The sequence below is a fragment of the Bacillus rossius genome, chromosome 15 (genome assembly GCF_032445375.1).
Source record: "Bacillus rossius redtenbacheri isolate Brsri chromosome 15, Brsri_v3, whole genome shotgun sequence".
Taxonomy (NCBI): Eukaryota; Metazoa; Arthropoda; class Insecta; order Phasmatodea; family Bacillidae; genus Bacillus; species Bacillus rossius.
Genome location: NC_086342.1, coordinates 13,291,539 through 13,309,547, shown reverse-complemented (window position 1 = coordinate 13,309,547; position 18,009 = coordinate 13,291,539). Strand labels below are relative to the sequence as shown.

The following is an 18,009-nucleotide window of genomic DNA, read 5'->3' as shown; positions in this document are numbered from 1 at the left end:
CGGAAACACAGGTGCGACTTAGTACATTTTTCTTTGTTTTTCTTTGTTTGTTGACCATATTCCTGTTTCGGAATATTTTGTGGTGTTCATATCCTTGTTGACAACAGCAATTGTTTGCTTAATTTTGTGTGTATTTTGTCTTTTTTGGGTATTTTTATTTGTTTATTTTTTTTATTAGTTTTTCTTCAACAGAAAAAGTTCTTAGCAATGGCGTATGTCCAAAAACTTACATTAAGTCATAAATTAAACTATAAAATTATGCGACAATTTTCGTGAGAAATGCTTTGTGTTAACTCGAATATTCTATAAATAATGATGTGTTGCACAATTTCACTGGTAAAGAAACTGTGTTGTCGCAGAAGGAGATTGCGGTCGGTGGTCTTCCTGCCGCGGTCCGGTCTAGGAGGATGCAGTTCCTCCTTGGAGCCCAGAGCGACCGCACCGCCAACTTGGCCCGCCAGTGCTGCCCCTGGCGGCGACCGAGGTGACTCTCTGTCCAGCTCCTCGACAGGAGACACTGGTGAGTACCGCCCGCGACGCAATTATTGCATCTCTGTGCTTTCGAAGTGTGTGACGTCTCATTCGGCATTTGGTAGGAGTCGTTTCGTGAACGGCAATGTGTGTGACCACGGTGCTGCTATCTGTGGCGGATGGCGCAAACCAAAGTCTCACAAAAACAAAAACAAAAAAAAACTTTAAATTACTAACTGTTTAATGACTTTTAACAAGATGGGTAGAATTATAACAAAATTCCTTGTCTAAAGCCGTTTTTTTTTCAAGCCGATTCATTATATAGTTAAAAATTTCGGTCTGTTGATCAAATTATTCAATATTTTTACGCAGCTGCTCCGGTAGCGAATTCTAGCGGCGGGCGCAGGAACTAAGTGTGATTCGCGTCCAGAAATTTTTAGCTCAAAAACACTATCACGCTGAGCATTATTAAAAAAAAAATCTACGTTAAATTTCGTGTTCGAGTTTCGTATTATAAGTGTATTTGAACACGAGAACACATGAACTTGCTCTTTACCGAGGTTAGATATTACACATGTCTGGCAAAAAAAAATTTCACAATCCGGCCACTACGTCCGTCGTTTAATGCATTAGTAATTTTGTGGCCATTTTTAGACATTTTGGCCGTGGAATTTGCTTATTTTGTATTCCTTCACGAGATATATTAAGGGAATTCGGGTTTACTTACTTTGTGTCGCGGTGCAGAAGGTCTTGTAGGTTGTCAGCCCTGTTCTGCTGGCAGCAAGAGTTTCGTCATCGACGCATCAGTCCAGGGGAAGCCTACAACTCACATAGTTTCGGTTCCCTGCAAGAATTTCCGAAGATTTCCGAAGTTTTGCGTTTTGGTATTAACGCCACTTCAGCCGCTAAATCAGAAGTTTCCAATGAAAACAAGCATGTTGTGACTGACCTAACCTAACCTAACCCTTCGATTTTTTAAATTTAAATTTTTGAGAGAAATCCGAAGTTGCACGAACGTGGTAGGGAACCGAAACTATGTGAGTTGTAGGCTTCCCTCGACACCACCCAGCCCACCATAGAATAAGGAGAGAGGTATATAAGTGCGACTCTTGCAGTGGTAAAGGAAAGTTTTGCGCGACACGTGGCGCTATCTGTTGGTTGGGCCCATAAATACTAGTAGAAAAAAAAGGAACTCGGACGGGAGGTTCAAATCAAAATGTATTAGCTTTATATTAATAATATAACCTCTATTCGGAAACAATTGCTTGTTAGAAGACAATTACTGTGCAAAGAAAGAAACACTTAATACTGGTTTTTAATTTAAGAAATAGCACTTTCTCCATAAATGAGTAAGAGATGCAAACATTTCTGGTATGGCACAATCCAAAATATGCCGCTACTGATTTTTTTGCCTGATAACAGCTGAGAAGTTACTTATCACAATAAATGTAGCTATGTTAGTAATACATTTTAAAAGCCACTATCTAGCGGGTGTGCCCGGAACTAACTCATCTCCGGTAGCTAGAGTTTCTCCTCCGAGGTCACCGTGCAATAACTGGCCGCTCGCGCAGCGCCGCAACACCACTTCGACCCATCGACAGTCGTCACGATCAGTGGCGTAGCCAGGATTTGTGTATGGGGGGGGGGGGTGTTAAGAAGCATGCCCCCCCCCCCCCAACCGTATTAAAGCGGGTGGTCCGGGGGTCCTCCCCCGGGAAAATTTGGATTTTAGGGTGTAAAATAGTGCTATTTTAGAAGTTTTCGGTTCTTAAATTTAAATATTGTAATGGTAATTTTTTTTTTATTAATTTTAATATGAAATTTGTTTGAGTGATGAATAAGAAATTAATTAAAGATTTGGTGCTAAGGGGAGGGGGAGGGTGTTTGAACCCCTAAACCCCCGCCTGGATACGCCCCTGGTCAAAATGTTCACTGGGATGTCCGGACAGCTGCTGCCGGCCATGTCCTGCGGAGCGGCCTCGCCGATGGAGGTCCTGTATGTACTTCTGCTGGGATCCTGCCTCGCGTCGGCTTCCAAGGACGACGACACCGTGTGCGCGGTGAGGACCTTCTGTTCGCTGCGTCACGAACCAGGCCACGGCCGGGAAGCCTTCTTTTCGCAGACGAGAGAGCCAAACCGCCCGATCGTGCATCTTCGGGCTTTTTTTTGTTCATTGTAACTCATGATAACTAATGGTTAGAGACCCGTGAATTTCGCGGATTCAATGACCTCCAGGATAGACTCCAATATCCTCTACACACTCGGGCAAATGCCAACTGTTCATTGGCTGTTGACTTGTGAGTCGTCTAGATTGGGTGGCCTGTGATTCGACACTTCTATGAGTGAGGGTCTCTAATTGGCCCTCAGTCCTCCAGATTGACAGAGAACCAATGACAGAAGCAGCACTAAGGTATAATTATTTGAATTTTAGCATAACACGAAATGAATCCGCGAAATTCACGGGTCTCTACTAATGGTCAATTAGGTTAGGTTAGCTACATTATAAATACTTTAAAACATTGTGAATGTTTGATTTGGTTACGATAGCTACATTAAAGATACTGTGAAATCATGTAAACGGTTTCCTAGACCTGTATAGCTGCACATTAAAAAGTTATTTGCTAAGCAACCATAAAATGATTTTACAGTATTTTTTAATGTAGCTAAACTTACCTAATATAACCAACCATCCACAATGTTTTAAAGTATTTATAATGTAGCTAACCTATCCTAATCGACCGCAAAATTTAATGCCGCACCGGTTTAAACAATGAGATAGAACGGGGAAAAAAAAGCGAGCATGAACTTCGGGGAACTTCGGGGAACTTCGGGTGTGGCTCTCTCGTCTGTGAAAAGATGGCTTCCCGCCACGGCCGCACGGGGCGCTGTGCTCGCTATGCTCGCCATGATCGCTACGCAAGTTGCACTGGCCACGCAAAGCTGTGTTCGCTATGTTCGCTATGCATGGTAAAATATAGCAAGTTGTATCTCAGGTGTCACATTGGCCACACGTTCGCTATGTTCGCTGTGTTGGTGACGTCACCGGGTGTTTGGTCCTCGGCTGTTTTTTTTTTTATAAAACGTCGCTGGCTTTGCGAATGCGCAGATAAACAAAAAAATATCTGTTCGTTCTTTTTTTCGCGCGGAGTTGTGCTGTACTTCTGTGTTCGCTTTAAATTAAATATCATGTCGATGGGAAAGTTCATTGAAGAAGTACGAAATATCGATGTTTATGGAATAAATCGATAGAAGAATATAGAAAGCAAGATATGTGAGATATTGCCTGGGCTTCGATTTCATATGTGGTTATTAAGGAAATAATAATTATTGGTATGAATACCCAATCGTCAAGAAGTAGTTTTTTACTGACCTCAAGCAAATAGTCAATCGTTCTTCTGCGAATGCTTTTTTCTGTATTTAAGATTTTTCTTCTCAATTTTATTCTCGATGAGAAAACAAAATGTTATCAAACAGAGTTGTATTTATTCTGAAATAATCCATAAATATGGCTTTGTCCTCACGCACCTGCTTAATCAAATGATGATTTTACCCTAATTATTTTCTTTTTGAATAGACTTCATAAACCCATTTATATATATCTAGTCACATTTTACAGGCAAATTACATGATTTATTTTTAAACCAGAAATTACCTTATCATTGTAATATTCCAACAATTTCTTGCCACCACATGATAGATAAATAAAATGTCACTCAACTCATCTCTCATTGCTTTTTCTCCATTCGTGCGTAACAGAAATAGAATATGTTCATTTACCTCCCGTGCATATTATGAGTTGTAAATCAGTAGGTTAGAAATCATGTCGTAAAAAATTGTGTACATGATCCATGTTCTGTGTTACTGTTATTTTTTTGGTAACTTTCTAGAGTAGGCACTATTCTGAAAATATAAAAATATAATTATTAAAAATACATATATTTTAGTCGACTCTACTAAACACCATTGCGTATTTAAAGTATTTTAAAGATAGTTTACAGTTTTGAACAGTTTGCTGTGTTAGGTTGACTACATTTGAAATACTGTAAAATCATTTGAATGGTATGACAGCTCAGGTTAGCTACGTTTAAAAGACTGTTAAATTATATGAATGGATGGTTAGGATAATTATTATGTTAGGTTAGCTACATTTCAAATAGTGTAAAATGGTTTGAATAGTTGGTTGGGTTACGTTAGCTGGGTTAAAATAAGTTAAAGAAAATATTTGGAACAAGTAGCATATACCCAAAAATAACAATTTCGGAATTATTTTTCGTGAGACCGAAATTTAGGGGGAAACGACTTTCGGTCTAGTGTCTTTTCGATTTAGTGCCTGTTCGGTCTAGAGCCTGTTCAGTCTAGTGCCTTTCGATATAGTGCCTGTTCAGTCTAGTGTCTTTCGGTATAGTACCTGGTCGGCCCAGTGCACATTCGGTCTAGTACACGTTAGGTATAGTACCTTTCGAACTAATGTCTGTTCGGTCTAGTGCCTGTTAGGTCTAGGGCCTGTAGTCAAGTGCCTGTTTGGGCTAGTACCTGATCGTTCAGGTGCATGTTCGGTCTAATGTCTGTTCGGTCTAGTGCCTGTAAAGTCAAGTGCCTGTTCAGTCTAGTACCTGGTCGTTCTAGTGCATGTTCAGTCTAGTATCTTTCAAAATAGTGTCTGTTCGGTCTAGTGCCTGTTAGGTCTAGTGCCTGTAAAGCCAAGTGCCTGTTCGGTCTAGTACCTGGTCGTTCTGGTGCATGTTCGGTCTAATGTCTGTTCGGTATAGTGCCTGTTAGGTCTAGTGCCTGTAAAGCCAAGTGCCTGTTCGGTCTAGTACCTGGTCGTTCTAGTGCATGTTCAGTCTAGTATCTTTCAAAATAGTGTCTGTTCGGTCTAGTGCCTGTTCGGTCTAGTACCTGGTCATTCTGGTGCATGTTCGGTCTAATGTCTGTTCGGTATAGTGCCTGTTAGGTCTAGTACCTGTAGTCAAGTGCCTGTTTGCTCTAGTACCTGGTCGGTCTAGTGCACGTTCGGTATAGTACCCTTCGAACTATTGCATGTTCGGTCTAGTGCCTGTTCGGTCTGGTGATTGTCGGTCAGAAGACCAACTACTCTGCAGTAAAACCACCACCCGTGGATGTGGATGCTCGTGTGCAGCTGCTGGAGCAGTTCGACGGCTCCAAGGACTGGGCGGCGCTGAGGCGCGGGCTGGAGGCTGCGCTGGACCAGCGAGGCCTGGCGCGCAGGCAGATCCGCGACGTGTCGGGGGCGGACGGCCGGCCCTTGTGGTGGGTCGGCTACGGCGGCCACCGGGAGCTGGCGGCGGTGCTGGCGCGCGGCGCTAGGGGCGCGAACCTCGAGGACGCCAGCGGGGCGACCCTGCTGGGCGGGGCGGCGCGCGGGGGACACGACCTGCTGGTGGCGGAGCTCCTGGACCGCGGCGCGGACATCGAGGCCCGCACCGGCAGGTGGGTCCTAACCGGGGTCAGCGACATTGGCGTAGCTGTGTTCATAAAGTTGTGGGGGGGGGGGGGGGGGGGACAAATAATGATTTTGATGTCATGTAAACCGATTCCCCTCTCACTAAGACGGGGGTCCGGGGGGTCCTCCACAGGAAAAAATTTTGATTTTAAATCTGCAAAATAGCACTTTCTAAGCAGTTTTTTGTATCTAACCATTGGATACATCGATGTTAAAATTATTATTGTTTCCTTAAGATAAAATTCGATGAGTGAAGAATTTACAAATAAAGTTGGGCAGAATAATATTATAAAATAAAAATATCACGGTCTAGAAAGTTGGAGGGGGACAGTCCCCTCCACCCAAAAAGTTCAGGGGGACACGTCCCCCCCTGTCCCCCCCGGTTCCTACACCCCTGGTCAGCGACAAGTCCGCGGTTCAAGAAACAAACCTACTTGCCTACCTACCTACAAACGTAGTCCTGTCCCATCGTGCTGTCTCGTGGCTAAACACCGTTCAGGCCGGGTGTGTATAATGTTGGATTCGAATTTCCCGCCCGATGCAGCGTTGGAATCGTGACGCTTGCTGCCCCCCCCCCCCCCCCCCTGCGTCACACCGTCTTGTGACCGGTTCGTCCTCGTTTTGTTTTCGCTTCGCTAGGTCGGGAAGCCTACAACAACTCACGTAGTTGCGGTTCCCTGCGAGTATTTCCGAAGATTTCCGAAGTTCTGCGTTTCGGTACTAACGCCACTTCAGCCGCTGAATCAGAAGTTTCCAAATGAAAACAAGCATGATGTGACTGACCTGACCTAACCTAACCTTTCGATTTTTTTTTTAAATTTAAATTTTTGAGAGAAATCCGAAGTTGCACGAACGTGGTAGGGAACCGAAACTACGTGAGTTGTAGGCTTCCCTCGGTGGGTCGGCCGTGCGCGACAGTAGAAGTTTGTGATTGTTAGTAATTATACAGTCCATTATGTCGATTGAGCCCAGACAAATACTTTTACAGGAATATCCTAGTTGTCTAGGTATCCCATATTATAATTTATCTGATATATACTTATTACCTGTTATGAATCTTGGGAAGCCTCCAGTTCACACCCGAACAGTTCCGAAGTGTTCCGAAGTTCACCGACCGCTCGTGGAGAAAAAAAACCATATGGAAAGGATTTATAAATTTTACGGTCTTAGAGAGTATTTTAAACAACGCTAAACTAACCTAACCTTACTTTCATTTTTAGTAACGATAATTTAACACCTTACTTTCATTTTTAGTAACGATAATTTAACCTAACCTTCCCTACCAGGGGAAAAAAAGAAGAAGGTATTTATTATTACGCTGTCGGAATCCAAACCTAACATATTTTACTTCGGTGAACCACGGAACTTTTTTTTCGGGTTGTGGATGTGGCGTTCATCCCTGTGAACTGTGGGATAATCCATTCGTAATTTTTTCCCACTCTTGCAGCGTTTACTTCTCCAGGTGGATCCAGTCAGGTTTGAATATATGCAATCTGGAGAAGTTCCTTCGCCAGTACTTATGGTCAAAATCAACTACCGGCAGTAGACTGGAAATGTTTCAGATAAGAGACGCTGGAATTCTTAAACTCTTCAGAAAACCCAACTTTATTGAACTCCTAATGGCCGCAGAAATTTGCAGCCAGCCTCATTCATATCAACACGAGTACACAAAATATATTTATCTTTGTGTGGTTACTGCCAAAGATCCGTAGGGATGGCCTTGTTAAATGCATGCTGCTCTTTGGAGGTGGTCATGTAAATTGAACTGTGTTAAGAACGTTAGTTGGTGGAGTGCTACAATTCTGTAAGGGTGGCTTTTTTGAAAGAAATTCTGGTGGTAAGTACTGATCGATGGAGTGACACAGGTATGTGGGGGTTGGCTTTGTTGAAAGACACACTTTTAGCTGGTGGCTTTGTCTAAAGACACTCTGGATGTGAATACTGATCGATGGAGTGCCACAGGTGTATGAAGGTCGGCTTTGTTGAATTACACACTTTTAGCAGGTGGCTTTGTTTAAAGATACTCTGCTAGTGAGTACTGGTCAGTAGAGTGCCACATGTGTATGGGGGTTGGCTTTGTTGAAAAACACGTTTTTAGCGGGTGGCTTTGTTTAAAGATACTCTGGATGTGAATACTGATCGATGGCGTGCCACAGGTGTATGGTGGTTGGCTTTGTTGAAAGACACGTTTTTAGCGGGTGGCATTTTTTAAAAGATACTCTGGTAGTGAGTACTGGTCAGTGGAGTGCCAATGGTGTATGAGGGTTGGCTATGTTGAAAGACACACTTTTAGCAGGTGGCTCTGTTTAAAGATACTCTGGATGTGAATACTGGTCGGTGGAGTGCCACAGGTGTATGGGGTTGGCTTTGTTGAAGGACACACTTTTAGCGGGTGGCATTTTTAAAAAGATACTCTGGTTGTGGGTACTGATCGATGGAGTGCCACAGGTGTGTTGGGGGTTGACCATGTTTAAAGACACTCTGGTAGTGACTACTGGTCGGTGGAGTATCACAGGTCTGTGGAGATTGGCCATGTTGAAAGGCACTCTGGTCGCGAGTACTGGTCGGTGGAGTGTCACATGTGTATGGGGGTTGGCCATGTTTAAAGACGCTCTTGTTGTGACTACTGGTCGGTGGAGTGTCATAGGTCTGTGGGGGTTGGCTATGTTGAAAGACACTCTACTAGCGGGTGGCAATGTTTAAAGACACTCTGGTTGTGAATACTGGTCGGTGGTATGCCACAATTCTGTAAGGGTGACCATGATTAAAGACACTCTGGTTGTGAATATTGGTCGGTGGAGTGCCACAGGTGTGTTTGGGGGTTTGCCATGTCTAAAGACACACTGGTAGTGACTACTGATCGATGGATTGTCACAGGTGTATGGCGGTTGGCTTTGTTGAAAGACACACTTTTAGCGGGTGGCTTTTTTAAAAAGATACTCTGGTTGTGAATACTGGTCGGCGGTATGCCACAATTCTGTAAGGGTGACCATGATTAAAGACACTCTGGTTGTGAATACTGGTCGGTGGAGTGTCACAGGTGTGTTGGGGGTTGGCCATGTTGAAAGACACTCTGGTAGTGACTACTGGTCGATGGAGTGCCCCAGGTGCGTGCACGCGAGGGGTCGGCTCGCAGGTACAACTCGACGCCGCTGCTGCTGGCGGTGTGGGGGGACCACGACAGCACGGCGCGGCTGCTGACGGCGCGCGGGGCGGACGCGCACGCGGCGGAGCAGGGCGGCGTCACGACGCTGCACGCGGCGGCTTACGAGCGCAACCTGGGGCTGGCGGCGCACCTGGCCGGGCTGGGCGCGAGCGTCGCGGCGCGGGACTGGCGCGGAGACTCGCCGCTCGACGTGGCTCGGCGCCGACAGGCCCCGGGTCTGGCGGGCTACCTGGAGCGACTCCACAACCAGGCAGGGGCGTAGGAACCGGGGGGGACAGGGGGGGACGTGTCCCCCTGAACTTTTTGGGTGTAGGGGACTGTCCCCCCCCCTAACTTTCTAGACCATGATATTTTTATTTTATAATATTATTCTGCCCAACTTTTTTTGTAATTTCTTCACGCATCAAATTTTATCTTAAGGAAACAATAATAATTTGAAATTCGATGTATCCAATGGTTGGATACAAAAACTGCTTAAAAAGTGCTATTTTGCACTTTTAAAATCAAAATTTTCCGGTGGAGGACCCCCGGACTCCCCGTCTTAGTAAGAGGGGAATGGGTTTACATGACATCAAAATCATTATTTGTCCCCCCCCCCCCCCCCAACTTTATGAACACAGTTACGCCAATGCAACCAGGGTGTACACAGTTAGTACTTTCGTACTAGATCCAGTACTTTTATAACTTTTTTAGCGGTTTAGTACAGATCTAGTACATTTTTCTTTAATATAATAATATTACTGTAACTCCAATATGTTTTATTATTAAGCGTAATTATTAAAAAAAAAAATATGGAATGTACGTGTGTGTGCGATGTGATATATTTAAGTTCGAACATTGCAATGTCATAATAACTTCCTAAATTGTTAAAAAAAACCATAACAAATTATAATTTAGTACTTTTTTTTTCTTTCAAATCTAGTACTTTTTTTTTATTGCCTAAGTTGGTACGAAATATTTTTTTTTCCATTGTGGACACCCTGTCTACAACTAGCCCGGCGACCAGCTCCTACGTCTGTCTGAGAGGAGACCCCGCTGGTGCTTCTAGCGCGGTACATCTCCCCTTCCTGAAACTGGCGCGCAGCCTTCGAGCGGTCACTGTTAACATCACACGGCGGAGAAACGAACGTGAATGCGTTCTTTCAAGAATCCGTACCGGGTGTGTTTCACGTCTTGGGCGTTTTTTTTTTTTTCCCCTTCACTCTCCAAAACATACAGCTTAAATGATTCTCTTCATGAACAAGACACCGCTCTTCGGGATGTCTCGAGTTGTTTTGAAATCGCGTAGTTTTTTTTCTGGAACTCTGCCCGACGCGCGTGTGTGTGTGTGTACCCGGGTAGGCGGGACCATCCCAGCACACTCCTGAGATGAGATATCCAAAGGAAAAACACGGGGAAACACGGAAACCGCGACCTGGTCCCGGTTCACCAATTATTCAGGCAAAAACCGGACACACAGAAGTATTCAGGCAAAAACGGACACACAGTGGCCTTACTTCGACGAGAGAGTTGTAACAAAAAAAAAAACAGAAAATCCAGATAAACAACAACCTTGGACAACACAACAACAAACAGACGAATCCAACGATGATACAAAACAGATATTCCGGAAAACACAACGACGGCGACACGGTTTGTGCCTAATGACAGGAATAGTATATCAGTCCCTTTAACCTCGCAACTATTTTGTCGTAGGAAGCCTACTGTGATTTTATATATATAAATTTATTGTCACAAATACTGCATTAATTTTGCTCTAATATCTTCCAAACTGATACTTAAAATATAGTAATGGAAAATCTCGGCCTAGTTCGTCAATGAGCAAAATCCGCCAAAGCGGTACAAATGGGTAAGGTTTTTTGAAAACACAAAATCGCTATATAATCCCATAATATGAATAATATCACATCCGTTTGAACGTTTTATAACTTGTAGAAGTAATACCAAAACCTTCAGTTTAAATAAATTTTTGATACAACTCACCATATTTGCATCTGGAGGAAAAAAAACATGAGTTGAAGGACAAAAAAATTTCAAACTTCCAGAATCCGTTAAAATTGTTTGTTAGCCTTATAAATATTATCTAAAACTTATGCCTGAAATTTTTTTTTAATCAATCAACCATTGCTGCACAGGGTGGAATTAACATGGGTTGAAATACAAAATATTCATAATTCCCTTAGTACGCACACCATCAAGCCTTTCAAATTGTTTGTAAATCTTATAGTTTTTATCTAAATCTTTTGTCTGAAACAATTTTTGATTCAACCAACCATTGCTGCTAAGGGTGAAATAAACAGGGGTTAAAGGAAAATTTTTTTCAATAACTCCATAATTAGGTAAACTATAAAACTCTAAAAATTAATTGTAAATTTTCTAAAAATTGTGTCAAATTATGTGAAACTATTTTCGACAAGATAAACTATTACTGCAAGTGGATGAAAAAACTAGGGGTTGGAATAAAACATATTGATGAGACTTCCGTACCATGTACACAGTGGCGGACCTAGACTCTGCGGGGCCCTGGACAATTTATTTCAGCGGGGCCCTTGTATCTCGGAGAGGGGGGAGGTGGGGTCTTATCAGACTGGAGTATGGAATACCACTGAGGAAAGGGGGATTTGTGGTCACTCTCCCGGAAAATTAGAAAATTAAACTTTTGAGTTTACATTGAACCTAAATTTCGACGATGGTAAAGAAATTTTCTTTCGTGGAAATTGTAATTGGGTTAGTTTTACTAATGCATACAATTTAATTCTGGTGAAATCTGGTCATTTTATAAGTCTATAAAAGCTGTGAGTATTTTTAAAAGTGAAATCATAAAAAAAATTAAAAAAAATCAAAAGCAAAAACAAACAAAAATAATATTTCCCTTTTTTCATTTACATACATACATACATACGATATTTTTTTCACATAAAATAAAATTATACAAAGAAGAAGAAAAAAACGAAAATAAAATAAACACTTGCTCTTTTCGTGAGACTTGAGCACCTCGGATAGATGCTTCCAGTCATTTATACCTTCATTAGATCCAAGGGCACTGTTGGGATTAGGTCTTAGAGGTCTTACACCCTGCCCCCGTACTAGGGAGGTCCGGCCCCCCCCCCCCCCACCGGAAAAAATTTTGATTTTAATGTGCAAATTGTTGCTATTTAAGCACTTTCGTAACTAAAATATTGGATTTAAATAACATAAATTTGTGTCCCGACTTTATGATATTTTCAACGAGACACTGTTGAAAACTCATTGCTGAATATTAAGAGTTATCGGCTCAAGGGTTCTTTCTTAGTTTCATCTAAATGCATTTGCAACAGCTAGACAAGTGTAAATTTTGTCTAAGTACATACGAGGTTTTTTTTTTCAACATCCGATCGGCTGTAATAAAAAAAACGGGAATGAATTGGGAAATTATTTTTATGTCAAAAGAAACGTATATATTTACTCTATTTTTCCACATAATCACCGTGCAGATTGAGGCATTTGTCGTACCGATGCACCAGCTTTCCAATACCCTCTGCATAAAATGATGCCTCCTGCCTATTCAGCCACGTTTTAACAGTGCCCTGCAGTATGATTACAGTTTCATTTCTCCATGGCATGCCCATTCATCGATACCCTAATCGCTCGTACACGAATTGACACGTCTCGTAGTGTTTATCCCCGTCCACCAACCATGTGGAGCGGCCAACTCACACCTCAGTTGTGTTTGATCACCCTCCTTACAGTCCGGATTTGGCACCGAATGACTCACCTTTTCCCCACGTTGAAAAAGTGGCTTGGAGGACGACGCTTCAACACCAATGATGAACTGCAGAGCACTGTTAAAACGTGGCTGAATAGGCAGGAGGCATCATTTTATGCAGAGGGTATTGGAAAGCTGGTGCATCGGTACGACAAATGCCTCAATCTGCACGGTGATTATGTGGAAAAATAGAGTAAAGATGTACGTTTCTTTTGACATTAAAATAATTTCCCAATTCATTCCCGTTTTTTTATTACAGCCGATCGGAGGTTGAAAAAAAAAATAACCCTCGTATATATATTTTTAATATTTCGGGGGGTGTTTGGACACCCAAAACACCCCTTCTGGCTATGCCCCTGGTGGCGCGCTATTCGAACACAACCACCCGACCACGTACTCAAGACAGAGCGGCTGCCAGTACGGGAAGTGGGACGGGGGGTGAGGGGAAAGGTGGCGGAGTCTGACCATACTTCTGGGCGCAGGCTCGGTTGACGTCACTACTTAGTAAACACGTATGTGGTTAAGAGTAAGATAAGGTCACTTCAAAAAATACAATAAGATAAATATCGCACCCTGAGTACAAGACTATCGTAACTCAAAAATCAGTGCAATACTATCACAACTCAGATGCCACAGTCTTGCACATATTCTTATATAATGTTTTCCAGAGTGCAACACTACATTATTTGCCATAAGTTCCGTAAAAGTAAATATAATATTGCGATAGTCTTGCAGTGCCTAGATAATGATATTTTCCTGCTTATGGTAAAAATATCTCATAAACTCAATTTTTTGAGTTACGATAGTCTTGTACTTAGGGTGCGATATAATACATAAATAACTATGTAAATTTATAATTTAAAAAATTACACAGCAACCACAACTGTAAGAAAAAACTCTCACAGGCACACAATATGAATAGGGAAGCCAGAAGGAAAATGAAGATAAAAGTAATGTGATGATATCAACTTCGGCCTCGCCAAACTTAGTCACTGTAAAATGCTCAAAGTAGAACATAAAGGTGCTATGTATACAACTAAAGACAAGGCTCAGTGAAATTAATTAAAACAATATTTTTATTCCATTTTAACTTTCACGTAAATACTTCCAATTAAATAAACATTACAACATGGATATATAGGTCAATGATTTTAATAATTTATGCTAATTTCACGGTAGCTTAAACAAGTGACTCTATTCCACATTAAATATGTTGACCAGCAACTATTATGATTTCAGTACATGGATATTATTATTTTATCTTTGTTCAACATGAGTCCAGAAATTTTTATTTTCAACCAAAAACTGCAATATATGTAGGTAAAAATATCATAGAAACTCTGCATACACCTTAAGATGAGGCCCACACAAATAATTAATAAAAACATATTCTAATATAAACGACATACACATTTAGTAAACTGGCCTTGGTAACATGAATAGTACAGGAATATAATATTAATAAATGATGCCGATTTTACAAAAACATAAGCGTATGTCTTTATTCCCAAATAATTTTTTTGGTCAGTAGCTATTAGGACTTTCTGGTCCATTCAGTACATAAATGTTATTTCTATCTTTGTTTCAAGTGAGTTCAGATATGTTATTAACAAATACTGTACACACAATATCGCCTCTGAGCGCAAGGCTTTGGATGGAAATGTATAGGACAACAAATGTGAAATTTGAGCGGTGACCGTAACACTGAATGGCGGAAGAAATGAAGATGAAGGTTAAATGCAAGTCCCTTGAGTGATTTTCAAGAATCTGCAGCGGTTGTTTTATGCCTGTAAATTACTCTGAGAAAAAAAAACCAACGTATTTCAGATATTTTTTGAACTCTCCCAAAAATACAGTTTTATAACTTAACCCGGAAACATTAGCCCTCTGGAAATTCTTGGATGCTTTTCGTAAGCTCTGGTAGCGGGAGCAGTTTTCAAATTGCTTGTTTTTTTTTTTTTCTTTTTGTACACACGGATTTGGAGAACGAACGAACGAACGAATGAATAACTGGAGGATATTAGAAACGATGACCGGCGATGAGATGAATGGTTTTTGAGGTCGGGAGGTGGTTAGGGGGATGAAGGGGGTGGTAACAGGAGTACCTTGAGAAAACTCCACCGTCATACAGTGACACCCACCACGTTTACCACCCCTCCCTTCCCCGTCCTACCAACCCAACGAAATCTGACCATTCCGAACGGCTCCGCAGTTCCTTCCGTCCCAATAGGAACATATTTTTTTTTGGGATCAAATACTCAACAGACATCCCAGTCACAAAACTCTACTTAAATCAAACCTAAACGTGACAATCGTGAGATCGTCAACGTCTTACGACAAGTGGTCACATTATTTTTTTTAAAAGTTAAAACTGTTTCGAGTATGTGTGTGTGTGAGTACGGGTAGGGCCGCGTGAAGGTAGGAGGGGGAAGGAGGAGGGGGCATGTGACGCGAACCCTTGCCAGGAGTATTTTTTGTTGTTTAAGTTGAAAAAAATTTGAGTTTGTGTGTGTGAGTGAGTACGGGTAGGACAAGAGGGGGAGGGGAACGGAGGAGGGGCATGCGACACGAACCCCTGCCAGACGTTTTTTTTGTTTAAGTTAAAACAAATCTGAGTATGTGTGTGTGAGGAGGGGAGGGGTAGTGAGGAGGGGAGGGGTAGGGAGGAGGGGAGGGGTAGGGAGGAGGGGAGGGGTAGGGAGGAGGGGAGGGGTAGGGTGGAGGGGAGGGGTAGGACCAGAGGGGGTAGGGGTAGGGAGGAGGGGAGGGGTAGGGAGGAGGGGAGGGGTAGGGAGAAGGGGAGGGGGAGGGAGGAGGGGAGGGGGAGGGAGGTGGGGAGGGGTAGGAAGTAGGGGAGGGGGAGGGAGAAGGGGAGGGGGAGGGAGGAGGGTAGGGGTAGGGAGGAGGGGAGGGGGAGGGAGGAGGGGAGGGATAGGGGAACCACCCTGCCGGGAGAGCAGGCGGTCAGAACCTGGCCATCGCGGCCAGAACCGGCTCGTACACGAGCTTGTCGGCGTCCAGCGACAGCAGGAAGTCTATGTGGTTGAACTTGGGGCGCGCCGCCTCAGCAGTGCCGACCGCGTGAGGCAGCCTGGCCGCCAGCTGGAGCACGTCCTGCGACAGAGACCACTCGCGTCTGCTTCCAGAGTCGTCAACAGTTTCACGTCGTCGCGACTCACTCTGAGCACTCTGGCGAGCGGCTTCCGAGGCTCGCCCTGAACAGGGCCGGTGCAAGGTAAATTGGCGCCCTAGGCGAAAAAACCTTAATCCCCCCCCCCCCCCGCCACCACACGGCCGGACACTCCAAAAAAAAAATTCCTTTGCTTAAAAATACATCACGTTAGCCTAATATTTTGTCAACAATCAAATGTAAGCAGGCGTGTGTTTTTTTTTACTTTTTTTTACTTATTACAAATCATAAACAAGGTCACCGTGGACTAAAATAATTACTTATATCAATATAAACATTTCAAACTGTTACAAAAATCCATTTTCATCTAGTTTCAGTAATCGTTAAACATATTGTATCAGCTGTTATGTGTCGTGCTGCGCCGCCTCCAGCTACTTGGCGCCCTAGGCGGTTGCCTAGTTCGCCTGTATGGACGCGCCGGCCCTGGTTTCCTGAATCATACACCGCCAGCGAAACAGCGACGCGGGTCGCCGAAAGACCGACCGCCGCTGCGAGAGAAAAGAGGGACAACAACACGGAACATCGACACGGACGCGGACAGAAGGTTTAAAAACGACAGCCACCGTCGAGAAGCGCAGTGGCGTAGCCAGGATTTGAGTATGAGGGGGTGTTAAGAAGCATGCCCCCCCCCCCCGTATTAAAGCGGGGGGTCCGGGGGTCCTCCCCCGGGAAAAATTTGGATTTTAAGGTGTAAAATAGTGCTATTTTAGCATATTTCGCTACTTAAATTTAAATTATTTTAATGGTAAAATTTTTATTAATTTTAATATGAAATTTGTTTGAGTGATGAATAAGAAATTAATTAAAGATTTAGTGCTAAGGGGGAGGGGGTTGAGCCCCTAACCCTTCCCCCCCTGGCTACGCCCCTGCGAGAAGGGGCTTCTTTCTTCTGGTCAGCGGCGACTGGACGGCTGGAGTCGCGACATCGGAACCACGGAGCGCCGTGGTCCTCGGCCGCCGCAGTCCGTCGTCGAGAACCTGCCGCGAGCGCGACCCAGCACAGCGTGGGTAAGGAACCTGCCGAGGTGTGGTAGCGAGGCTGCCCGATCACTGTCGGAATTAGGTGACAACCATAGGGGCGCAACAACTAAATTTCCAAAGGCGGGGGGCAATATACCTTTTTATAAAGAATCAACGATCCCCCCTATTGAAGCGGGGGGTGGGTGGTGGGGGTGGGGTCCTCCCCCGGGAAAATTTGTATTTCAAGGTGGAAAATGGTGCTATTTAAGCACTTTTATTATCTAAAAATTGATTACACAGCACTTTATTTGCCCCCGTTTGCCCCCACTTCAAGTTTTCAGAGGGGGGGGGGGCAAAATACCCTTGCTCCCCCCCCCCCCTGTTGTTGCGCCCCTGGTGACAGCTAACACTGTAATGGTACGTGAGAGTAAATCAAGTCTCTATACTGAATTGTCTTTCGTTCTTAGTCTTGAGCCTCCTATCACCCTGTCTTAGAATAGTCAAGAATTGAGATCATCTTGTAGTTGAATCGTAACAACGCGGCGCTCGTAGTGACACTTGGTTAGGATTCCTTGCGTCGTCCCCCGGCACAGAACGGCTAAAACCCGTCTGCAAACCATCCTCTGATTTGCTTTGCAGGACTAGCCGCGCACATAAAAAGCATGATACAGCAAAATAAAGTCCAATCATTGAATATTCTATTTTTTTTCCATGGTTTAAATTTTTTTTTGCTTAAATGAATCATCAATTAAAGTTTAAAACTATGCGCCAATTTTCGTAAGTAATAATCACTCAGTATTTAGCTCCAAAAACGTATTTCATACTAGCGACCCTACTATCGATTTTAATTGCGAATGTTCAAAAATCTTAAAATAAAATATCTTAATTTGTATTAGAAATATGACACAAAATTGCCAAAAAAAAAAAAAAAAAATGTTGATCCGATAGCTACCAAACTTCATAGTATCACCCGCTGAGCTAATCTGAATATCTTCCTTGTAATATTACAAAC

General features: G+C 43.2%; 2 protein-coding genes across 2 annotated transcripts in view; one reads left to right on the top strand and one right to left on the bottom strand.

Annotated features, from left to right (window-relative positions):
• Window positions 1-408: 408 nt before the first annotated feature.
• Window positions 409-14,673, top strand: LOC134539752 (ankyrin repeat domain-containing protein 65-like). The gene is made up of 4 exons (XM_063382024.1): window positions 409-520; window positions 2,421-2,531; window positions 5,613-5,923; window positions 9,073-14,673. Exons 2-4 carry the CDS (start codon window positions 2,433-2,435, stop codon window positions 9,362-9,364), a joined length of 702 nt encoding a protein of 233 aa, XP_063238094.1. The 5' UTR covers window positions 409-520; window positions 2,421-2,432; the 3' UTR covers window positions 9,365-14,673.
• Window positions 14,674-15,811: 1,138 nt separating this feature from the next.
• LOC134539636 (lipase 3-like) overlaps window positions 15,812-18,009 on the bottom strand; it is a 47,094-nt gene continuing 44,896 nt past the window's right edge. The window contains exons 8-9 of the mRNA XM_063381822.1: window positions 17,589-17,595; window positions 15,812-16,062 (exon numbers count right to left, since the gene is read on the bottom strand). Coding sequence (XP_063237892.1) covers window positions 15,812-16,062; window positions 17,589-17,595 — 258 coding nt within the window. The remainder of the gene's footprint in view (window positions 16,063-17,588; window positions 17,596-18,009) is intronic.

Excerpts from the sequence above, each read along its gene's own strand:
- LOC134539752 (XM_063382024.1), top strand. The coding sequence starts at position 2,433 with ATGTCCTGCGGAGCGGCCTCGCCGATGGAGGTCCTGTATGTACTTCTG. Across the intron at positions 2,532-5,612 it reads ACGACGACACCGTGTGCGCG|CTGCTGGAGCAGTTCGACGG; the intron begins GTGAGGACCTTC and ends GCTCGTGTGCAG. Across the intron at positions 5,924-9,072 it reads ATCGAGGCCCGCACCGGCAG|GTACAACTCGACGCCGCTGC; the intron begins GTGGGTCCTAAC and ends GTCGGCTCGCAG.